We start from the raw sequence: 24,513 nt of genomic DNA on the forward strand, positions 1-24,513 counted from the left end.
TCCGCAGCACCAGGACGCTGCTTTACTGCGGGGGCTTTTTATATCAGTGTTTCAGAGGGGGTTCTTAGTGCGGTGGAAGTCACAAATGGCGCTTCACTATGAATTAGTAATGCTTTTCACTCCTAAGCCCTCACCTGCGTCGTGTTGTCGCTGTGTTATGCTCGCCGCTCCTAATTTCCACGTTTCACTCGGCCTTTGCTCCCGCTGGCCGCGTTAGAACGCGCTTCCAGTCACACGGACACAATAATGAGGGTCTGAAACTTTTGTTTTACACGAGGGAACAGAGAATGAGATGTCAGAGTGGCTCCTGCGAGCGGTAATGCAGAAAGTCATATGCGAGGTGCTGCAGCCCCTTGTAGGTTTGTTTCAGGCGTTATCCTGTTATTGGAAGCGTCTGATTCACCTTCTGAGAAAACAGAAGCTGCACACAAAGGGAGAGATTTGCTTTCTCCGCTGTGAAAAGCTGCCGCAAGCAGGGGTCCTATTAAGACAGCTGGAAAGTTGCTTCAGCTTGTTACGCTTGTAAGTTTTATTGGTGACTGGTTTTTGATTACACATTTGAATGCTGTGTGTTCCAGGTTGCCGAGTTTTAATTAAAAGGCAATAGTCTTGATGTTAGATCGCTTTGTTGCCTGCATTATGCAGACTATAATGCATGCAAGTGCTGGGGTGAGTTCTTCCAATGTGCATGGCTTATTTAGGATACAGAAGGTTGCACCTTCCAGCACCTGCCTACAGACAAACCACACGCTTTCAGGGGCTGGGTTTATTACAGCTAATTTCTTTTAAGAACTACAGTGATCAAGTAAATGGGGTTGGAAATAAGGGGGGGGGGGGGGGGGGGTCCCCCTCTGTCCTGCAGCTTGCTTCTCCAATCCAGTATTTTTTTCTAGCCTGGCAGGGTGGCTGTGGTGGGAATGCTGTGTACTGGAAACTCCGTAGTGCTGTGGCTTGTCTGTAAAGGTGGGGTTTGGTGTAAACAAGCCTGCAGTCCTGGGGCTTGCTTCTGCCCACAGTAGCTGCAGCAGTCCCTCAGATCTACCGAGTCACCACTTTGCGTTCATGGAGCTAAAAGGTTCTACCCTTAGTTTCAAGCCATTGTGTTGAGAACTGTTAAGCAGCAGCGGTCAGGTTTGGTCCTCTCTTTGCCATGGCTGTGTACAGCCTGGTTAGTGTGGCTGTTGATGTGAAGTGCTGGTGTTGGTGGACTCTGTAACAGCATTTAACCCTACACACATTTCCTTAACGTGGTCGTTGCAGTTACGAGGAACGAGCTCTATATCTCGAAGCAATAATCCAGAACCATAAAGAAGTAATGACATTTGAGGATTTTGCCGCTCAGGTCTTTTCTCCCTCTCCCAGCTACTCCCTCGGTGGAACTGGTGAGTCTCTGCACGTTATTCTTCTCTTTCGCACTAAGAAGCACTTGAGCAGCAGATGTACACCTGTTTTTTGTAGATAAATGCTTGCAAATCTAAGACGACCATTCTTCCCCTGAATCAACTAATGAATATCAAAAGGAATGATGACATTCATTTTAATTTGTTTTGCATCAGAGCTATTCACTCTGCTCCTTTCTTCAGCTATCCTGTTAACCCCCGAATCTAGCAAGGTTAATGAACTTTCTCTCAGTAATGTGCTCCGGTCCATTCAGGAGGGTGGGTTTCTTGCTGAGCTGGGAATATGTTGTTCAAAAGCTATGCCTGAATCGGTGCTTACTTATCGAGAAAGAGTTCCTCGCAGTAGAAGCCGTTGCTACTAATGCTAAATGGGGATTATGCTGCCGAGATACCAGGGTCAGGGATTAATGCACAAGAAATGTAAGAGCGGTGCTCTGCACGGAAACCACAGCAGCCAGCAGTATGCTAACAGATCCCTTCAATATACATGGTCAGGCTGCCTTCCCACACCTGGCCTGGAACCTGCTTGGGTTGGGTTAATGTGTGCAAGGACGCACATACGTGTATATGTGTGTGTATATATGTATGTACATACACGCACATGAATGCTGATCAGCACTCATCAGCCTTGCTGAAAGATGGAGATGTAATGCTGAGCTCTGTGAGCTTGGATGCTAGTGAGCAGCCAGTAAGACACAAACTGCTGCTTTGCTGTGTTAATTGGGTTTAAATAAACGCCTCCTGAAAGGCAGCTTTCACTCTGAAATGCAGATTTCCAGTGCCCCCAAGATGTGTTTCTCCAGCCTCCAAAAAGTGCACGGTCCCCGTGTGCTGGACTCCCTAACAAAGATTCCTTAATCCCTTTTTTACACTCAGAGGGGAAACTGGCACTTTCTCATTACTCCCTGCTCCTCTTTCGGATTGTTTAATAGATTATTTCAAACCTGTCTAACTGTTGCAGGACATCTGCTCTATTTCTCTTTAGCCTGACTTGTTAGCAAATATCTCCCATCTAAACTGAAAAATTGAAGGAAGAAATTAAATTTACCAAAATAAATCACTTACAAATAAAATCAGGCGTGCACCATTGTTTAACGTTACTGGCTCCGGTCCTGGAGCTCCCGGAGCTTTGTTGGGAGATAAGAGAAGGCTGCAGGGCCGGCGCTGGTGGCCAGCAGCAGCAGGCAGCAGGCAGTGGAGATAAGCAAGCTGGCAGGAGGAGAGGGGAGCTGGGCCATTAACATAATCGCGCCTCCGCTTCCTGGAGAGGCGTCAAGAAACACAGCGATGGCCTCTATTGATCTCTGCTGAACTGGAATACTAAACAACATTAGAAAAGCTTATAACTTAAAGCTTTGATTAATGTTTTCTACATTAAAAAGTAGAACAGCTGTGAATTAAATTCTTTTATACACTCTGCCAGAAGTCTGAGACAAAAAAAAATGATGGGTTTCAATAGACGTGGAGCCTGCGTGCCAGTGTTGTTCGCTCTGTGAATCACTATCTGTTGACGCATCAGCAAATCAAAGTGCAGCTCTATGGGTGTATTTTAACCGCTTTGCTCTGTGCATAATTGCATTTCGCTTTCACATTCTTCTTGCGGCACACAGTGATCGTATTAGCTACGAATTCAGGTTGACAAGCAAGGACACAGTCATTTGGTAATGCCAGAGTCATACTTTCTGAAGTCTCTGATACGTTTTCCATGCCGAAGCTATTTAAGATGTTTCCTAATACGTACTTTAGTTTGCCAGAGCACTGTTAAACCAGTAGTACCTGAATGTGGGTTTGTGATTTCAGGATTTTATTTGTTTTTAAGAGTAAACCCTGCCACAGTCAGGTCCTGGTTTTTGGACTTCCAAACATCAGAATTTCTGTCACAAAAAACTGGAGGCTAGTCCTGATTTCTGTCATCAAACTTCAGAGACTTTCCTCACCTTACCCAGTGATTTACTTGCATCTGTAGTGGGATGTTCCCGCGAGCCAGGTCGGGGGTTACCATTAGGATGTTTTTTCCATCACTTGCCCAAGGAGCAAAGAGGCTGAATGCAAACTGCAAAGCTCAGGCCGAGGCAAGTTCCCCTCCCACAACCTTGTGTGGAGCTATGCACAGATCCCGAGCATCCCTCAGCATTTTCCCACCTTTGCTGTGGCATAGATTGGGGGGGTGCTGCCAGCAGCATCCAGAAATAAAGAACGCACCAGCTCAAGTACAGCTGGACCAGGTTTGCAGCATCTCTTCATCCTTGCTGGGGATTAGGAATAGGAAGGATGTAAAACTCTTCTGGAGCCGCTGTCAGCGTGGGCGCAGTTGGGGCAAGCAGGACGGTCTCAGCCATGAGCAGCACTGCTCTGTGTTCTCCAGCACACAGCCTGTCCCTCTGTGCCACAGGCATTTAGACCTCCTCCAGGCTTAGACTCACCTGCCCTGCGCCTGCAGAACGGGCTGTCTGTTGCTTGAGGATCAGGGGTGGTGTTTCTGTCCATGTGAGAGGGGAATTTCTGTTCTGAAATGGAAAAAATGAATCACAGAGCAGTGAATGAGTGGAGCTGACACAGGTCTGTGTTTCCCCTTCTTCAGTAACAAGGAGCTGCCCAGCTTAAACTTTACAGGTAAAATTCAGATGAATTTTCCTCTGATCTTAATACCAGTTAATTGGAATCCTGTCATCGCTGCGTATACACGTGCGCAAGAGAAAGGGGCAGTGAGTAAGTGAGCTTTTTATTAAACTCAAGTTTGGTTTTAGCAGTCAACACGGTACAAGAAGCAAATCAGATTTGTGAAATGAATCACGTATCTGGCTGTTAATGACACACATTACTGGGGTGTTATTAACTGTCATCTATTTATTTGAACTCGATGCTTTTATGTTTTCTGATGGTGCCCCAGGGATGCTGCCCCTGGACTCAGCTGGGATGGGGCTTTCTTACAAGGATGCCCTGGCTGTCCCCTTCCACACATGGCCTCGCAGGTGCACGAAAATCATCCAGTTGAGACCCTCTCTCGCTGTTTTCAGAAGCAGAGCCTGAAACTCCCCTCACGTAGCACAGAGAGCTCCATGTATCTCAAAGGCTGGAAGTGCCTCCTGGTAGGCAGAATGGGCATCCCTGAGCTCATTGAGGGGATGTGCAGATTAGGAACAAAAGATGAGAATTCGGGCCTTTGTTGTTAAACTGGTACATTACATGCTGTATTTTAATTAGGCTGGGTCTGAGAGTCAGCCCAGGAAATCCTCAGTAATCCAACACTCGTGAATTGCTCTTATCCTTTCCCTCTGCAGATTTCTCTCGGGTTCGGGGATGGGGTTTAAGCTGCTATCTTTTCCTGCTCTTGCTCCCTCAGCTGAAAAGAAAAGCAGTTATTCACCAAAATGCTTGTGTGTTCCTGAAGAAACGCCATCAAACTGAAACAGGCACAAACAGATACAAAAGCATTCCAACTTTAATTACCTCTGGGACTAAAGAGCGCTTGTTGGTTTGTTGTTTGGGGTTTTCTTTTTCACTTGAGATCAGCAGCCAGAATGGTGTTAGCCCTTAGGAAATGGAAGCGGTCAGGTGTGCCAGGAAGAGAAAGAGGGCTTTAGGCTCACAGGGGCAGATTTCTGCTCTGGAGACAGCCCCCAGCTCTGCTTGTCAGCAGCGTGGACTTGCAGTTGGTGCTCAAAGGGTTAACTGGAGCGGGCACACTTGACTGCTGAGAGGACTGATCTAATCACTGCCATATCCAAGTGCATCTGTTCACCATGAGGTCATCCTTGTGCATGCTAATGATTTGGAAAATAAAGCATAATGCTCGACGTTATCAGGAGGGATAGAGTGTGCATCTTGGCTAACAGCTATTGTGGAATGAAGCACAGCAGAAGCATCCCAGGGTCTTGCTTTCCATTTCCGTGGTTTAAAGCACCGTTTTCAGTGGAGCGTCAGGAAAACTGTGCTGGAAAAGTCTGCCATGTGCTATCTGTTGATAAATGGATTCTTTAATGAATGTTAGAGCATTGCCCAGGAGCAACACTTGAGTTGAGGAACTGTGGAGGCTTCCAGCGTTCTTGGTTTGACGCCTGCCTCTGATTTACATAAGCCCGGGAGGCTGCAGCCTTTCTCTTGGAAAGGTGACACACGCTCTGCCTTTGTCTCGGGACTTCCACACACTTACATTCCTTGTAGAAAATCCTTGAGTGTCCCACAAGCGAGATGGGCTTTCTTTTAAGGCACTTTTTGCTGGATGCCCAGCTGCATCTTTCCCACTTCAGAGAAAAAAGGAGTATTTCAAATGGCCATGTCATTTTAAAGTCTGCTCTTTGACGGAAGAAACACCAACCCTGTTGTCTTAAACAGACTTGTGTTCTTTCTAATGCTGATACAGCAATGCGTCTCCTTGGGTTAGCTTGGTTTTTCTGGGGTTTGTTTTACTTTGTGCATTTCCTTGCAAAGCTGTAGGTGTTTGGCCAGGTCTGGGTGCGACAGTAAAAGTCTCTCCAGGTTCTGTGTAATATTTCAGTGTATTTTTAAGGAAACCGGAAGGGGCTGAACATTAAAACCCACAGGTCTGAAATGAGCCACGGTGCCGTGGTGCTGGAGCATGCACAGCACACCCGAGGGAGGGCTGGATCAACGTGACTCTGCGGCCCGGAATGGAAAGACGAGTTTCTGGTGACTGGGACATGGGGAATCCCAGATGCTGCTGGCAGGAGAGGCCGTGCTGACCCTGCCCCACAGTCGTCATGGCTGGGATGCTGCTGTGGAGCTGCACACAGTGCTTGGACACGGGCTTGGACCTCAAAGCTGAATCTGGCCTTTCCCAGTACAGGCGCTGCCCTGGAGCATGGGGGGAGCACAAGGAGTCCAACCATCAGCACGAGCTCGTTTCCAGGTCCGAGTGAGGAGGGGCATGTGCAGTGCAGGTGCCAGATGACTGCAGAGGTTGTCCAGGCCCTAAACAAAGAGGAGAAGCTGGGGGAGGTGGAGCAGAGAACTGAGAAACTGAGAAAGCATGAGGATGAATCCTTATGTTGACACACGGATGCTGCCAACAGAGTCACAGTTTAGCTGCACGATGAAGCGGTGCCCAGGTGGAAGCGCACCCTCCTGCTGCAGGAGCACTTGTTACAGCCGCACGGACAACACCGGAAGCCAAAAGTTCTTCCTCTTTTGGACTCAGGCAGCAAGTGAAGCCCTTTCCCAGGCTGTGGAGTCTTCCCTAATTCGTCAGTCGGTCGTGCATTTAGCAGTCTGAAGGGTTCAAGCACTGAATGAGGGAACAAAAGGAGCTCCTTCATCCTCAGTGCTCCGTGGGATCTGCCCTCAGACCCTTTGGGTTCAGTTGTGCATGTTGACAGTGTGATAGTTTATATTTTTACATGAAAGAGAAATACCTTCTCAGTCAGTCAAACTCTGATTGTCCCTGTAGGGGTTGGAACTGGTCTGTTACTGACCAGGGCAAAGTCACGGTGAATACCAGGAGTCACGGAGTGGCATCAGCTCTACCCCCAAGCCCCAGTGATTGAAGGCTGAAGCAGGGCACTGCGGGAGGACCAGGCCTGGTTCAGGTGGTGACCCCGTGCAGGACGGTCAGGAAGCTGCTGTTCCTCTGCACTCCCTGCTGCGGGATCTCCCCTCTGCCTGCCTCCTGTGAGGACACAGAGCACGGCGCAGCGCTGGGGCTGCTGCTCCCTCGGGGTCTGCAGTGGGATGAGCGCAGCCCCAGGCCCAGCCTGTGCTCCTGCTGCTTCCCGGTCCAGTGACCGGCTCCGAGCAGCTCTGCAGCCATGACCCACGGCAGAGCCCATGGCCAGGGCAGGATTCCTGCCGGCCGTAAGCACGGGATGGGGAAATACTGATGTGACCTGACGGGCCCTGTGCTGCGGTGGCCGCAGATGCACGTCAGCCCTGCAGCCACAGAGGAGAGCTCTGGTGCTCTGGTGCAGTGCCAGTGGAGTGCAGGAGCAGTGCCAGTGACATGCCAGTGCAGTGCTGGTGCAGTACCAGTGTAGTGCTGGTGCAGTGCCAATGCAGTGCCGGCCTATTGCCAGTGCCACGTCAGTGCAGTGTTGGTGTAGTGCTGGTGTGGTGCTAGTGACGTGCTGGTGCAGTGCCAGTGCAGTGCCAGTGTAGTGCTGGTACAGTGGCAGTGCAAGTGCCAGTGCCAGGCTGGTACAGTGTTGCTGCTGCAGACTGCAGTGCCAGAAGGAGGCTTTGGCCAGGGTCAAGTCAGAGCAGCTCCAGTGCCTGAAGGAGCTGCAGGAAACCTGGAGAGGGGCTTGGGACAAGGGCCTGGAGGGACAGGCCAAGGGGAATGGCTTGAGCCTGCCAGAGGGGAGACTGAGCTGAGCTCTTAGGCAGAAGCTCTTCCCTGTGAGGGTGCTGAGGCGCTGGCACAGGGTGCCCAGAGAAGCTGTGGCTGCCCCATCCCTGGCAGTGCTCAAGGCCAGGTTGGACACAGGGGCTTGGAGCAAGTTGCTCCAGTGGAAGGGGTCCCTGCCCGTGGCAGGGGTTGGAGGTGGAGGAGCTTTGAGGTCCCTTCCAACCCAAACCAGGCTGGGATTCTGATTCTGTGGTTTCCTGCAAATGCACCCCCCCCCGGGACAGGCAGGCTCAGGGTGCTGCTCATGTGCTTTCAGCCTCTCCTTGTGAGGGGAGGACAGAGCACGTCACGGGGCTGGGTGGATCAATTAACTGCTGCTATGATTCCCTCTGGAATTTTCTTCCCTTCCCATTTACTGGGAAGGAAAACAAAGACGCCACAGATGTGTCATAGCGGAGGGGTTGATGAGGGGACAGGTCATGGCCACTGTGAAAACTCCATGGGCCTTCTCAAGTATGGACATTTGGAATCCCTAACGACCATGCACCGTGTCGTGATCCGTTTGTACCTGCCTGGGCTGCACGCTAAGGACCGCCTTTCTGGTCTTCCATACAATAGAAGCTCATGAGATGCTGCTGCTGAACACAAGGAACCCTGACCTTCAGCCACTGAAATGCTGCAGCCTTTGGGCTGTTAGCTGGGGGGAGAGGAGCCCTCCAACATTACTGCACCCAGGGGCTGCTGGGGGAGATGCCTCAGCACCGGTCGGCCGCGTGTGCTGTCCTGGCCAGGGCTCGGCTGGCTTTGGTCTGGAGCTGGAGCTGGAGCTGGCAGCGCAGAGCTGGGGCTCCGGGCTCTGCTCTCCATAGAATTCCAGTTGTTTGTCCATCATAAGTAACAACACTACTGTGTCTTGTGTGTGGTGCAGGGTGTATGGGTGTGTGGTGCAGGGTGTATGTGTGTGTGGTGCAGGGTGTATGTGTGTGTGGTGCAGGGTGTATGTGTGTGTGGTGCAGGGTGTATGTGTGTGTGGTGCAGGGTGTATGGGTGTGTGGTGCAGGGTGTATGGGTGTGTGGTGCAGGGTGTATGTGTGTATGGCGCAGGGTGTATGTGTGCGTGGTGCAGGGTGTATGTGTGTGTGGTGGAGGGCGGTCTAGAGGAGTTGTTTTGCTTTCAGAAGGGTTTCTCTGCTTCACAAGTTGAAGAGGGCGGTCTAGAGGAGTTGTTTTGCTTTCAGAAGGGTTCCTCTGCTTCACAAGTTGAAGAGAAACGGCTCAAAGACCCTTCTGTCCTAGAGCACGTGCCCTGGTGCTGAAACCAGCCTTGTTCTGGTCAGTAGATGTAAGATGCTAAAAGCTCTCCAGAAGATGACTCTGCATTTAAAGTGTATTTGTATCTGTATCAACTGAATTCTTAATCCCCTGATGCAAGGAACATACTTTAACAGCTTAATCCTTCACCTGCATAAAGCATTTCTACCTGTAAGAGACCATGGAGGCCTCTGATGGGCGCTCAGGTGCAGAGTGCTCACGGATGGGCATAGGGCTGCCTGTTGAAGGGTTTTGCGTGTGCGAGTTCCCCCATGGGTGGGAAGGGTTTGTGCCCAGGGATTGTCACTGTGCACCTCTGTGCTGCCCAGCCTGCCGCGCGTGGGAGGGAGGGGATCTGTGAAGCCTCAAATCTTAACCCAATTTGATCTTTGGAGGTGTCACTGAAGCAGGTGCCGGACATCCTCCCGCACCACATCGGCAAGAGCAGCAGGAGCTGGAGGTCACGTCGTGTCCCAGCGTTTCCCTCCCGGGGTTTTCAACCCACAGGACAGCTGGGGCAGGACGAGGCCCGGGGGCACCCGTTTCTCTCTGGTCCCTGGGGATACTGGGCTGAACTTTGGGTCCCGACTTGTCCTTACGCTGGTGCCACTCACCGGGTGCCGCTGCCGTGATGCCGTGGCCGGTTTCGGCTGCTGCTGCTCTGACGCCTGTTGTGTTCTCTCCCTTCAGATTAGAATAAGTACCGGTCTCGTTACGGTAATTGCCGCAGGTAAGAGCGATGCTTCCCCTGCTGCCGCCCGTGTGCTCCACCACTAACAGCCCTGCTCCTCCTGCGCTCAGTGCTCAGTGCATGGCGGCTCTGGGGCTCTCGGGTCTGTCTCTGCCTGTCCCTGTCACCTCAGCCCCATCTCCTTTTACTCCTTGCACCCCGCGGTGCCCAGCGCCCATCCCAGCGCCTGCTGCTCCCTCGGCTGGGCCCTTTTGTGCGTGTTTGTGGCCAGGGCACCACGGGATGGGATCCGGGATGGGGCAGCCGCCGGGAATGGGCTGCAGGGCAGCACCTGTGGCGGGGCTCACCAGGAAACAGGGAATGCTGCCGCTGGGCTCCCCCTTTGTGCAAATTCTTCTGCCGAGTTGTACACGTCAGGCACTGACCCCCGTGAGTCGGGAGCGAATTCTGTGTTTGCCACGCTGCTGCCTGGTTCTGACAGCGTCTGATTTCACCCCGTGTGTGCCCCTCTGAAGCAAACACAGCAGGAGAGGGAACGCGCCCCTGTGTCGCTGCAGAAGGGAGCTGAGCCTCCCGGGAGCACCTTCCGCAGCGGCACCGGCGACGCCGGCTCTCGGCAGTCCCCTCGCCCCGCACGGCTGAGCCCGGCCCCGCACGGAGCTGCAGCGCCCTTGCAAGACGCCAAGTAATTATGGCCCGTGCCAGACAGCTTGCAAGTGGAATTACAATATTTGTGTGGGGCTGCCTCCTTTGTGGCCGGGCTCACTCCGCAGCTGCTGCCGCCCCATCAATCACGGCGGTTTGGGGAGCTCCAGGCTGGTGGCACAGCTCGGGGCTCGCCAGGAGAGCCGGCACTGCAGGAATGTGCGGCTTGGTGCTGCGGAGCAGAGTGAGGTGTGAGCCCTGCTCCCCGCTCCCGGCTCCCTGCTCCCCGGTCCTCACTCCCTGCTTCCCATTCCCCGCTCCCCGCTCCCGCTCCCGCAGCCGCCTGCCCTCGGCCGCGGGCCCTGCTTTGTTCTGCACTTGCATGAATATTGCTCGAGCTCGTCTGTTGGGTGAAAACTGTATTATTTTGACCATCTGCCGCGCTGCCGCACCGCAGGAATGTGGAGCGCGACACCTCCCTCGCAGCCCTTCCCTCCCCCTGCAGTCAGCAGCACCCAGCTCTGGTTCAGCCCCAGCCCGGCAGCTCCGCACTTGTCACAGAAATGCCTGTCCCGCAAAGTCAGGGCTTTCACCTTCCTTTAATGCGCTGTTTCCCCTCAGTCCCGTGTCCGGCGGGACAAAGCGGTGAGTACAGATTGCCTTGGACGTGCAAACGCCGGTCTGTGGATGGCGGGGCCTGTCAGCGGTGCCCGGGTTGGCTGCAGCCCCAGCAGTGCCCGGCTCACCCAGGCCTGAGGGTCTCCAGCCAAAGCACAAGGACTGCGGGGCGGCCCTGGCAGAGCGAGCGGAGCGCACCCCGTGCGCGGCCACCTCCGAGAGCTCTGTGCCGGGTGTAAGAACACGGAGCCTGTGGAGCAAAGGCAGCGCAGGAGGGGCCGGGCTGCGGCTCCCGCTCCCCTCTCACACCCATTGTTCTTCACTCCGCGCTCCAAGAGCTGCGGCCCCCACCCTAATTACGACCTGTTCAGCCCTGGCCGCTGCTCGTCAGCGCCTGGGGGGGAGTCATCGCAATGAAACCTGGTGGTGCAGAACCGTGAAGTGCCGCAGCTGCGGCTGCAGCCATCCCAGCCCACACGTAACGGTCCCGCACGGGGGGTGCAGGTCACTGATGTGATGGGTCCTGTGCGAGAAGTGGAACTAATCAGAAAAGATTGGGATTCTTTGGGATTTTTATCAGGGGCCAAGATGCCTCCTGGGCAGGGTCCCATAGAGCATTCACACTATGGAGACTCATTTCCAGCTCCCTGCAGTAGATCAAATACAGGAGAGCATTTAGAGACACAGCAGACAATAGTTTTTTACAGCACATGCTTGAAAGAAGCGGGTTTGGAGCTGTTGGGTGGGAGCTGTGAGTGGACAGGATGGATGCTCCTGCTCCCCAAGGCGGCAATGTTGCGGCAGCTGCCGGAGCCACCAGTACAGGGGCTGCACCAACCGGGACAGCAGGACTGAGGGGGGACACTGCTGGGGGGGTTGGGAGTGGGGGTGGGGGTGGTGCATGAGCCCTGCTTCTGAAAGCTGAGAAAGGGAAATTCCTCATTTCTCCAGGAAAGCTGGAAAGTGTCCTCAGCTGCCTGGGTCATACTCCATAGAATCACAGAACCCCAGAATGGTTTGGGTTGGAAAGGACCTCAAAGCTCCTCCAGCTCCAGCCCCTGCCACAGGCAGGGACCCCTTCCACTGGAGCAGCTTGCTCCAAGCCCCTGTGTCCAACCTGGCCTTGAACACTGCCAGGGATGGGGCAGCCACAGCTTCTCTGGGCACCCTGTGCCAGCGCCTCAGCACCCTCACAGGGAAGAGCTTCTGCCTAAGAGCTCAGCTCAGTCTCCCCTCGGGCAGGTTCAAGCCATTCCCCTTGGCCTGTCCCTCCATCCCTTGTCCCAAGCCCCTCTCCAGCTTTCCTGCAGCCCCTTCAGGCACTGGAGCTGCTCTCAGCTCTCCCCTTCAGGAGCCTTCTCTTCTCCAGGCTGCCCCAGCCCGGCCTCTGTTAACAACTGCCCGGCTCTCCCCAGGGCTGCTTCGGAGGGCTGGGGAGGTGCTGCCTCTGCAGCGGTTCTCTGCCTCCCCTCACCGTGCTCTCTGCTCTCCTCTGTTCCAGGCTGCCTCAGCACCAGCGCCAGCGCCGACCTCGAGGTGTCCCTGGGGGTGGCTGCGCTGCGCTCGCCCTCGCTGCGGGTGCCCGGGCGGCTGCGGCGCTCGGCCAGCGCGCTCGGCAGGGCCCCCGGCTTCGGCGCCGCGGGGCTCCGGGACCTGCACACGGACGCGTGAGCTCCCGCTCCTCGGGCGTGCGGGTTCGCGGGGGGGGACGCGAGGGCTCCAGCCCCGCAGCTCCGGTGTCAGCAGACGCTGCCCGTGACCGGACGTCGCCTCCGTCACCACCGTGTTCTGCTCCACCGCCTCCATGGCAGAGCAGAGGAAGGTGGCCGGGTGCTCCCACCACTGGCGCAGCATCAGCCCCACAGCAGCACATCTCCCCAGCACCAGTGCACAAGAGCTGGCGTCGCAGCCAGAGGACATGAACCAGCACTGATACCTGTTACTTAACGTAGCTTTGGAGCGTTGTGTTGGTCATCCCGGCCAGCACCAGGTCCTGTGTCAGGGAACTGTCCCCAGAGGGGTTTTCACATGTGCGGCCACCCAACAACCGCCCCCCTCCCCCCTGGATAGCAGGTGAAGGATGGGGATGCTGCCCAGCCCGTGTTCCTTCCTCCTCTGCTCCCCCACTTGTCTGCTCATCCAGCACCAGTTCTGGGCCTGTAGCTGGGAATTAGTAACCATCATCACAGAGGTCATTTACCAGAGAGCCAGGAGGGTGCCGCCAGCCTCACACAGTGGCAGCACCTCATTAACACCAGTTCAATTGCGGCATCTTGTGCAGGGTCACACGTGTCAGTACCTTGTGTGTGCAGCCGTCCCAGCCCATAGTGCCGGTGCAGTGCAGTGGAGCAGCAGCTCCTGTCCTTGGTGCCCATCTCCCATGGGTGCTGTCTGGTCACTGTGGTGGCAGCGTCCTGGGCACCCTCCAGCGCTGCTGCCCCGCTGGGTGCAGCCTCTGAGCTATGGGGCTCCCACTGTGGACAGCAGCGACTCCTCAGCTGCGCCACCATTGCCTGCGATGGTGGCTGGAACCAGAGGAACAGACACAACCCAATTCCCTTTGAAGAGCAAAGGCCATGACTCACAGCAATGCCCTCCTGGGTGACCACCCCCAGTCACGACAGCCGGGCCATGCTCTGCACCCCGCGGCCTCACTGCTTAGAACAAGTGGGTCTGCAGGTGTTGGGTGGGCAGAGTCCTCCCGGCACTTTGTGGCACTCCTGGCACTGTGTTTCCAACAGGAGCTGCGCTTCAGGCTCGTGGGGTTCCAGGGGTGCCGACGCCTCAGAGCTAGAACCTGGTGTTGTAAAGATGAAACAAACCCAACAGAAACTCAGGGTCTGCCCGATTGCCGTTGCTGCCTCCCAGCCTGGGTTCCACTGATCGTGTGTCGGTAACGAACAGCAGAAAATAAACCCTAGCGTTTAACTGTGCTGTTTTCAGGGCTGGCTCGCTCCGAGTTACCCAGTACATGGTCTGAAATCACTTCAAAGGTCTCCTGAGCAGGAGACTTCTCTCACTGAGCAATACCCATCGCTAATTCAGGGAAGAACTGAAACACTGATGGAAATAAAATAGTATTTTCCTGATGTCAAAACCTGTTAATTTGTAAAGTTCAGCTGTGGTTTTGTACTGACCTGGTTCCCTCACACCCCAATAAACTCGTGCTCACGGCAGCCTTGCATGAACAGGGGGGGTCTGTGCCTGTGCCGGGGCCATCAGCAGCCCCTTCCTGGGGGGTGGGACTGGGGGGACATGGGACGTGCTGGGCATCAGACACACTGGACAAGCTGCCACCAGCCATAGGCTCGATGGGGAACACGAACACGTTTGTTGGTCTGGATCCCACCATGGGGCTTGTGGTTGCCCGGGAACAGCGTCAGAGCAAGGGAAGAGGATTTTAACCTCCTCTTCTACAGAAAGTCAGTGCAGAGCTGTGCTCCTCTTAAAGGCTTGGTGCTTCCTTCACTGTCCATAAGGATGGGCCAGCTGAGTGAGACACACAAAGGGTCGTTGAGGTGCAGCCTTCGAGCTCAGCCACACAGAGCGCGCCCTGCGGCAGCAGCACCCGGCTCCCCTCCCTCAGCCCATCCCTTTTATCTGGGGTGTCTTTGGTCGCACTCCCCCCCGCCCCGATGGGCCCTTGGCTGCTGCACGCTGCATTGCATCACACGGGCACAGGAGCACACGTGTGTGTGGTTACTACTTCCGAAGCACCGGCCCATCGGCCTCCATCCCGCTGCAGCTCCCGGTGCTGACCCCGCGAGCAGACCCTGCAATGGATTAATTTGCTAATTACATTCCATTACACCCCCCTCCCCCCCATGATTTATGTCCCGTTCATCACGGAATGCTCAGTGAGGAGGCTTCCCTTGGAGCGTGCGAAGCTTCACTGCGGAGCGACCTGCGTGAACGTCGGACCCAGCATATTTCTAATGTGGTTTTCTACTCTATGGAAACGTCCCTCAAGGAAAGGGAGGGGGTCTCTGCTCTGTGTCGGGGGGGGCTACGTGTCACCACCCGCTCGCGCCGGCCGGAATGCAAGGGGATTGCCGGGCAGTGGGAGAAGGGGCTTGGAAACGTCCGTTCCTGTGCTGAAGAGGGGAGGCAAAGGCGCCCCCGGTGGCCCCGGAGGCCGGGATGGGCTCACTCGGGTTCCCTGTGCCCGTCCCGGCAGCACGCGGGGAGGGGGGGCGGCAAGAGCCGGCTGGGGCTGGGAGCTTCAGACACCCCCAGCAGCAGCAGCAGCGGGACCAGGCACCGGCAGCACCACGGACATGCGCAGACAAACAACGTGAATAGAACAGCACAATAAAACAAAACAAAAGTAAAAATAATTATAAAAACAGAAATTAATTTATACTCATGCACAGGCCGCTTAACTTCTAGTATGAATTATTGCTATATCTATTAATAGGTTCTATGTTGTAGCATTAAGTAAACATAATAATTACGTAAATCATGCTACAATTATATGCTATAGTATATTTAATTAGTATCTAACAGTCTATATTAAGTATATATATATATGTATATTAGGCATAGCATATATTACAGGTATTAAATATACATGGATATAATGCTTATATAATAAGCATACTATATATTCTACAATCGATGCATTAGGAACAGCATCATATAATGCATATAATGAAATATACATTATTATATAGACTATACAATATGCACTACATATTCCATTATATATTATTAATACATTATATTTATTACTATTAATAGTCACTAATAGTCACCAAAATATGGATTATAAATTACATCTATACTCTATATTACATATACATGAGATATGTAGATGTATATCTGAACACATACCTAGTATATACTCGAGACACATCAGAAAATTGTAGTTCTATAAATCATCTCAGCAATGTCTGAATTATACAATGTATATATAACCCCTGCTACCACATCAAGTGTAATGCCTGTCTAATGTACAGCACAGAAGACTCAAAGCCCTGCACACAACACAGTAACTATCGGTTCTGGCTCATGCATAACATGTATGTCTAATGGGTATGTTACACCTACACTTACACACAGACCTGTGCATGTATGTACACATGCACATACGCAACGTGCACTGTGCAATGCTTACTCCATGCTCCAGAACACATAAATTAATGGCTACAAGGCTACTAAAACCCCCCGTAAAACAGTATTGTTTCATCACATGAACATTGGATCAAGTACCAATAACGATATATATAATGCACCTGTAATATTACATACCGTGTATGGTGTGTTAGAATATGCCTTATACAATAAGCAATAATTTATAATATGCATTGTATATGCAAATTTATATTATTCTATATTATGCAGATGTATTATGTGTAATTCATTACATACTTAACTACATATTACTAAATACAGAGATAATCGATGTAGAATACACGGAGATACAAGGATCACAATTTCTCTGTTTATTTAGGATTACCATTTATTACCCACAGCCAAGTCTGTATTTCCTGTGCGTGCCCGCAGTGAGCGGACCCAGCGCCGTGTCCCACGCGGTGCCTGCCTGGGACTTGCCTGGGTGTTCTTGAGCTGTTCCAGGCGGGTCCCCTGTGGGAAGCTGTCTCGTCACCGGTACCGCAGTCACTGGGCGCTCACCCTGCGGCGGGTGCAGCTCTGGTGAACCCATCAGCTGGTTCCACGGGGCAGAGCTCTGCTATGGGCTCTGAACTACATTGAATTAAAACCGTTTAAAGCCATAATGAGGCTTTTTATCTGCATGGGAGGATTCCAGACCTTGGAATGAGATGTGCAGAACACAGGCTCCAGCCACCCTGCTCCACCACCCATGGGAGATGCTGGGGGCTCGGGGGACTCGCTGCAGCAGCAACGTGGGCCCAAAACACCCTCCGGGACCCAGCACCCTCACAGGAGGGTGATGTGACAGGCGGAGTGTTGGGACTCGCACCCCACACCATCCCATGGCACTGCGTGCCCTGCTGGGGACGGCCAGCCCGCGGCTCCATGAGCTGTTTCCCCTCCTGCCAGCTCATTACGCGGGTCTGCGTGGGGAAGAGCTCTGAAAGGCAAAGCCAAAGCCCCGTCCCTGCCCATTCCTGGGCCATCAGAAGGTGCCCGGCGAGGCCAGGCTGCCCCTTGTCAGGGCCCTGCAGCTCCTGGAACGCACCTCCTGGTCCCTTTCAGGTTGCAAAGAACCGTCCGGGCCCCTGTGTGTGCACACCCCTGTGTGCCCGGAGAGGAGGGGGGCTCCTGCTGACTGCACACAGCTGGGCACTGCCCATGTGCCCTCCGGCCCCGTGGGCCAGCAGCCCCCGTAGGCTGCCCTTCGCCCCAAGGGACACGCAGTGGTGCTGCCGGTGGCCCCCATGACATCCCTCAGACACCCGCCGGCACTCGGACCTCCCGGCCCCGCGGGTGCAGCCCCAGGACACCAAAGCGGCTCCCCCGTTTTAGAGGAGCCCCGTTTCCAACGTGCTCCAGTGTCACCGCTCCTCGCTCCGCCCCACACGAGCAGCCTCCACCGCTCACGCTCCCACGGGAGGACGCGGGAGCGCGGGGGATAGCGGCCATCCCCGATGGTCCCTACGGACCTGGGAATGACGCTGATCCTGACCGGCTTTACCTGGCCCTGCCGAGACAGGCAGGGATTTACCTGAGCGTGGAGAAATCTGTCAGTGTGAAGCTGTTGGTTGGGCTTTGCCAGGGTACAGGCTGGGAGCACCCAACGGGGTGGAGCCTCCGGGCCACCCCGATAGATGCGCCGGGCATCACTCCGGGAACGGTGGCTGCTGTCTGCTGGAGAGCACAACAACCACGAGCACTGGGAACCCCTCAGGTGCTCCAGGGGTGAGAGCAGCCTGCAGCGAGCCGTGGCACACGGGCCGTGATAACCCAGCGCCAGGGAAGCAGAAGAGCAGCCGTGCGCTTGCAGCCCGCTGAGGAGTTGCTGCCCGCACCGCTCAGGCTACGTTCTCTGTCTCACTGTTACCGATTTACAGCTCAAACCACGGCTCCACCTCAGCCTGAAGCCGGTTTCGGGACAGTGGAGCTGTGTCCCGGGAATCCAGCAGCAGGAGCACGCTGCTCTGGTGGGTTTTAGCCCTAGCGAACAAGAAGGTAAAAAACATCTTTAGGAAGATTTTCTTTCTCTAGAAGCGCTGCTTTATCAAAAACACCCCGAGGCTTCCCGGGCAGCTTCCAGCAAGAGCTCCCGGCGGTCCCCTGCCATTTCCGAGGGAAGAGACGAGAGCGAACGTGGCAGCAACAGGTTCTAAACCTCCCCCAGTGCGCAAAAGCCTCAGAGGCGTTTCCATCCCTCAGCGTGTGCCAGAGCCGCCAGCTCGGTGCCCCTCGGCCCTCCCCGCACCGGGATGGGGCAGGGTCTCGCCCTGGGCCCCCGGGCAGAGCGGTGATGGGAGGCTGGCTCCTGCTGCGAGGGGAGCGCCCAGCTCTCCGCAGGCCCCAGCACTCAGCACTGCAGGGCTCGCACGGGCCCCGCACACACCTGACATGAGAACACGCTGCTAAAATAACGAAGAAAAACCTTTTTTGGCCAAACCTGGGGAGTCCCTGCACAGAGCGAGCCCTCGGGGTCTGTTTGCAGAGTGGTTTGCACAGCTCTGTACAAACTGCGGCTCCTCAAAACACCCCCAGGGCCCGTCCTGTCCCCGCTGCGTGACATGGTCACCTCTCCCCTCGCAGGGTGACCCGGGCGCTGTGCACCTTGCCCTGCCCCTGCCCTCGGAGGTTTTTCACCCGTCGGTGTGATCCCGGTCCCGGGGCAGCCCTGCCGCACCAGGCTGGCAAATGGAAAGCTGGCAACACCGAGGATACTAAACCAACCCCCCCGCACCCGGGCAGCCTTCCCAGCACCAGGCATCCTCTAACTCCCCCAGGTCCTGCTGGACGATCCCACCCGAGGCGCAGCGCAGCCCCCAGCCCAGGCCACAGCAGCACGCCTGCATTGGAAAATATTTTATTTGAATAGTAAATAATTATACAGTTGAAACAGTTCTATTGAAGCACTCTATAAATAGCTAACAGTTAAGAAAATAATGTGTGTAGAAAAAGAGATTGCATCTAAAAGTAAGAGCTGTCGGCTGCACAGGATCGAATGGCCAAGGTCGTGTGTGTTCTATGTATAAAAGTTAAAACCTTTATAGCAGATCCCTTGAGGAAAAAAAAAAAAACAAAACAACAAAAACCTCTTCTAAAACGCACAGTGAAATGGCAGGCGGGGACAAAACCAGCGTCAGAGCATCTGCGGTCAAATAATATCAATCTTCATAATTAATATAAATAAATAACGAATAAATAACATAATTACTCAAACCAACATATACAGATAGTCAACTCGTGAGCTACCTCGGGAAGGGCAAACCGAACGGAAACAGAAGGTTGGCATGTCACAGTTAAGGCAGTTTCTACAGCATCTTCTGGAGACCATCAACAGCGGCGTCAAGGCATCGGCGGCTGCGGGAACGGGAACCCTCGGGCGGCTCCTCCGGCGGGTCCGGGGTCCCCCGACGGGCGCCGAGGCGAACCAGCGGCCCAAACGGAGGGACGGACCCGGCGGCGGGCGCGAAGCCGGGCTCCAGCGGTTCACCGGCCGGGTTAAAGCTAATCGTGTGGCGGCCCCGGGCCGTGCGGGGCGGTGCGGGAAGGCACGGGCGGCTCTAGCAGGCGGGCCGCAGCGGCACCTGGAGCAGGATGACCTGCCTGTTCTCCGAGGGGTGGCACTTGTTGATGTGCCGGGTGAGGCCGGGCGAGCTGTAGAAGGTGGCCGGGCAGTACTTGCAGGGGAAGACCTGCGCGGCGTGCAGCAGGCGGAGGTGCCGCTCCTGGCTGCTCTTGCTGGGGAAGGTCTCCCCGCACACCGGGCACAGGCGGCACTCGGCGGGCGGCGGCGCGGGCGGCTCCTCGGCTGCGGGCTCGGAGGCCGGCGCGGCTCCCGGCGCGGGTGCCGGTGGCTGGTGGCCCAGGAGGTGCTTGCGCAGGTAGGCCTGCCGGCGGAACCGCTTGGCGCAGCGGGGGCACTCGAAGAGCCCCTCCTCGGAGCCCGCTTCCGAGCCGCCGCCGGGGCTCGGCGTGTCCCGCTCGCTGCCGCTGCCCGCTCCCGCCTCCTTCGGCGGCTCCTCCGGCGGCGCTCGGCCCGGCTCGGGGCCGCTCTTGGCGGCGGGCGGGCGCGGCTTGTGCCAGCGGCGGTGCGAGGCAAGGTTGGCGGGGCAGGAGAAGACCTTGTCGCACTCGGGGCAGCGGTACTCCACCCGCACGATGCGGGAGCAGCGGTGCTGCGCCAGCGCGAAGGGGTCCCCGTACTCCTCCTTGCAGAGCTGGCAGATGAACTCGCCCAGCGGGCGGGCGCAGCCGCCCCGCGCCCTGGCCGGCGCCTCCACCGGGCCCTCCTTGATGCGCAGCCCCAGCACGGGCGACGTGGTCACCTCGTCCTCGAAGGTCAGCTTGCGGATCGCCTTCGCCTTCTTGCCCGACGGGGCCTTCTGCCGCCCGGGCTCCGCGGCGCTCGGCGGCCGCTTGGCGGGCTGCGGTCGGGCGGCGGCGGGCGGCGCGGCCGGGGCGGGCGGCGCGGGGGCTCCACCGGGGCCGGGACCCGCGGCGGGCGGCTCTGCGGGGCCGGCGGCGGCCCAGAGCTTGAGCTCGGCCGGCGCGAAGAGCAGCGGGTCCATGGTGGCGGGCACGGCCGGCGCCGGGAAGGACTCGGCCGAGACGGGCGAGCCCAGGCTGAAGCCGCGCTCCAGGTACTTGTCCCTGCTGACGGGCCGCGTGGGGCTGTACAGCGCCTGCACGGCGGCATCGGGCGTCCCGCACGGCACCGTGTGCCCCGGCGGCGCGGCGGGGCGGGCGGGCGGCGGCGCGGGGCTGCCCGCGGGCAGCGGCGCCCCGGCGGGGTCTCGGCAGCAGCGCGCGCGGTACGAGGCGGGGGCGGGCCGGCGGCTGCGCTTCACCAGGAAGCCCCGCGGCATCTTGGCGCCGCCCGCGCGGCGGCCCCGGCACCCACCCGGCACCGGCCCCGCCGCTCGCGGAGCCCGGCCGCGGCCGCGCCGCCTTTAAGCGGGGCCGGGGCCATTGTTCGGGCCGGCGGCCGCGGCGGGGGCCAATCAGCGGCGCCGCGGCGGGCGGGGGGCGGGGCCGCCTGCACCTGAGCCCCCGCCGGCGGCACGCGCCCGGCCCCGCCCCCCGCACGCTCCGGCACGCGCGGGCCTTTGTGTGCGGCCCCGGGGCGCGCGCGGCGCTCCCCCCCCCCCCCCCCCCCGCGGTGAGCCCGGTGCGGGGGGTGGGGGGAGGGCGGGGAGCCCGGTGCCGGCATCAGGTGGCGCCCGCGGGAGCGCCGAGACCGGGCCCTGCCCCGCCGCTGTCAGCGGAACGGAGCCGCGGAGCCGCAGGCCCCGGGCACCTGTAACGGGAGCGGCCGGGGCCGCACAGCGGACACGCACGGACACAGAGACGTTCACACGCACACGCACACGCACGCACGTACAAACACACATTCGCACACGCACACACGCACAGGCACACACGTACACACATTCACACGCACTCACACGCACTCGCACACACGCACACACACGCGGACACACGCGCGCACACACACGCACGCCTGCACACAAACGCACACACACTCTCACACACAAACGCACGCACACCCGCACACCCGCACACCCGCACACACAGCTCACTCACACACACACACACTCACACACACACCCGCACACACAGCTCACTAACACACACTCACACGCACACAGCTCACACACACACACACGCACACACACTCAGACACACACACACAGACACAGACACACACGCACACACAGCTCACACACACACACCTGCGCACAAACTCACGCTCACACACACACACGCACACGCACTCACACCTGTGCACAAACTCACGCACACACACACTCGCACACACACACGCACACGCACACACTCACACGCGCACACACTCCCACCTGTGCACAAACTCACGCGCACACACACACACCCGCGCGCACACACACCCGCGCACACACTCACACGCGCACACTCACACTCACACCCGCACACACGCGCACACACACACACACCCGCGCACACACACCCGCACACTCACACACGCACACCCGCACACACACACACACACACACACTCACACACACACACACACACACACACACACACACACACGCGCACACACACACACACACACACGCACAGACACACACACACACACACGCACACACACACTCACACACGCACACCCGCACACACGCGCACACACACACCCGCGCACACACTCACACGCGCACACTCACACTCACACCCGCACACACGCGCACACACACACACACCGCCCGCGCAGGACAGCCGCTGTCCTGAGGAAGGCGGTGCCGGGTCCCGGTGCGGGTCCCCGCTGCCGGAGGTGCGGGTGCGGGTGCGGTCCCCGGGGCAGGTGCAACCCCGCTTTAACCCTTTGTCGGCGGGGGGGGCTCTCGGCTCCGCGCTCGCAGGTGGCGCCGCGGCGGGGAGCCCGGGGGGGGTGCGGGGTGAGCGCCCCCTGCCGCGCGCAGCCGGCCGGCCCCGGGGGCGCGTGCGGGCAACCCCCCCTTTGTGAGGGGCACGCGGGCGGCACGCGAGTGGCGGCCCCCACCCCCCCCCCCCGCGCCGCCTTTGTGCGCCTCATTAGCATAAAGCTGCGCGAGCCGCGCGGCGGGAGCACAAAGGGGCGGGGGGAGGGGGGGGGCGCCCGGGGCCGCGGGGGGGTGCGGGGGGTGCGGGGTGTGTGTGGCCTCCCCGCCCCCGCGGGGGGACAGGCGCGCGGCGGGGCGGGGCGCGCGCCATTAGCATACAGCTGCGGGCCGGCGGGCACGCGCCGCCCCCCCGCGGGGCTCGCACCGGCACCGCGGGCCCGGCAACCCCCGGCCACGGCTGCCCCGGTTCGAGACCCCAGAGCTCACACCGAGACATCCCCTGCCCGGAGCTCACACCGAGACATCCCCTGCCCAGAGCTCACACCGAGACATCCCCTGCCCGGAGCTCACACCGAGACATCCCCTGCCCGGAGCTCACACCGAGACATCCCCTGCCCGGAGCTCACACCGAGACATCCCCTGCCCGGAGCTCACACCGAGACATCCCCTGCCCCAGAGCTCACATGGAGACATCCCCTGTCCGGGCTCACACCGAGACATCCCCTGCCCGGAGCTCACACCGAGACATCCCCTGCCCGGAGCTCACACCGAGACATCCCCTGCCCTGAGCTCACACCGAGACATCCCCTGCCCTGAGCTCACACCGAGACATCCCCTGCCCTGAGCTCACACCGAGACATCCCCTGCCCGGAGCTCACACCGAGACATCCCCTGCCCGGAGCTCACACCGAGACATCCCCTGCCCGGAGCTCACACCGAGACATCCCCTGCCCGGAGCTCACACCGAGACATCCCCTGCCCGGAGCTCACACCGAGACATCCCCTGCCCGGAGCTCACACCGAGACATCCCCTGCCCGGAGCTCACACCGAGACATCCCCTGCCCGGAGCTCACACCGAGACATCCCCTGCCCGGAGCTCACACCGAGACATCCCCTGCCCGGAGCTCACACCGAGACATCCCCTGCCCAGAGCTCACATGGAGACATCCCCTGTCCGGGCTCACACCGAGACATCCCCTGCCCGGAGCTCACACCGAGACATCCCCTGCCCAGAGCTCACACCGAGACATCCCCTGCCCAGAGCTCACACCGAGACATCCCCTGCCCTGAGCTCACACCGAGACATCCCCTGCCCGGAGCTCACACCGAGACATCCCCTCCCCTGACATCCCCCCGGAGCTCACACCGAGACATCCCCTGCCCGGAGCTCACACCGAGACATCCCCTGCCCCGAGCTCACACCGAGACATCCCCTGCCCAGAGCTCACACCGAGACATCCCCTGCCCGGAGCTCACACCGAGACATCCCCTGCCCGGAGCTCACACCGAGACATCCCCTGCCCGGAGCTCACACCGAGACATCCCCTGCCCAGAGCTCACACCGAGACATCCCCTGCCCAGAGCTCACACCGAGACATCCCCTGCCCCAGAGCTCACACCGAGACATCCCCTGTCCGGGCTCACACCGAGACATCCCCTGCCCGGAGCTCACACCGAGACATCCCCTGCCCAGAGCTCACACCGAGACATCCCCTGCCCAGAGCTCACACCGAGACATCCCCTGCCCAGAGCTCACACCGAGACATCCCCTGCCCTGAGCTCACACCGAGACATCCCCTGCCCAGAGCTCACACCGAGACATCCCCTGCCCAGAGCTCACACCGAGACATCCCCTGCCCCAGAGCTCACACCGAGACATCCCCTGCCCCAGAGCTCACACCGAGACATCCCCTGACCAGAGCTCACACCGAGACATCCCCTGACCAGAGCTCACACCGAGACATCCCCTGCCCAGAGCTCACACCGAGACATCCCCTGCCCCAGAGCTCACACCAAGGTACCCCCTGTCCGGGCTCACACCGAGACACCCCCTGTCCGGGCTCACACCGGGGTGTCCC

General features: G+C 57.9%; 2 protein-coding genes across 6 annotated transcripts in view; one reads left to right on the forward strand and one right to left on the reverse strand.

The window, feature by feature from the left end:
* RALGAPA2 (Ral GTPase activating protein catalytic subunit alpha 2) overlaps positions 1-12,532 on the forward strand; it is a 115,845-nt gene extending 103,313 nt beyond the window's left edge. For 2 of the 5 annotated variants that reach the window (XM_057433117.1, XM_057433122.1), the window contains one exon: positions 1,261-3,313. In XM_057433117.1, the coding sequence (XP_057289100.1) occupies positions 1,261-1,462 (202 nt within the window). In that variant the 3' untranslated portion in view covers positions 1,463-3,313. Of the gene's footprint in view, positions 1-1,260; positions 3,314-9,702; positions 9,907-10,805; positions 10,825-12,467 lie in introns of those variants that run through there. The other 3 variants (XM_057433119.1, XM_057433120.1, XM_057433118.1) reach the window with 3 other exon arrangements.
* Positions 12,533-19,151: 6,619 nt separating this feature from the next.
* INSM1 (INSM transcriptional repressor 1) lies at positions 19,152-20,943 on the reverse strand. Its single transcript, XM_057433129.1, has one exon. It carries the CDS (start codon positions 20,941-20,943, stop codon positions 19,639-19,641), a length of 1,305 nt encoding a protein of 434 aa, XP_057289112.1. The 3' UTR covers positions 19,152-19,638.
* Between the last annotated feature and the right edge of the window lie 3,570 nt (positions 20,944-24,513).

This window comes from Pezoporus wallicus, unplaced genomic scaffold (assembly GCF_028554395.1).
Source record: "Pezoporus wallicus isolate ANWC-B61680 ecotype Strahan unplaced genomic scaffold, APGP_CSIRO_Pwel_v1 contig_5416, whole genome shotgun sequence".
In the NCBI taxonomy this organism is placed as follows: domain Eukaryota; kingdom Metazoa; phylum Chordata; class Aves; order Psittaciformes; family Psittacidae; genus Pezoporus; species Pezoporus wallicus.

Bases quoted from the DNA above. Each gene is read 5' to 3' on its own strand.
- INSM1 (XM_057433129.1), bottom strand. From the start codon at position 20,943: ATGCCGCGGGGCTTCCTGGTGAAGCGCAGCCGCCGGCCCGCCCCCGCC.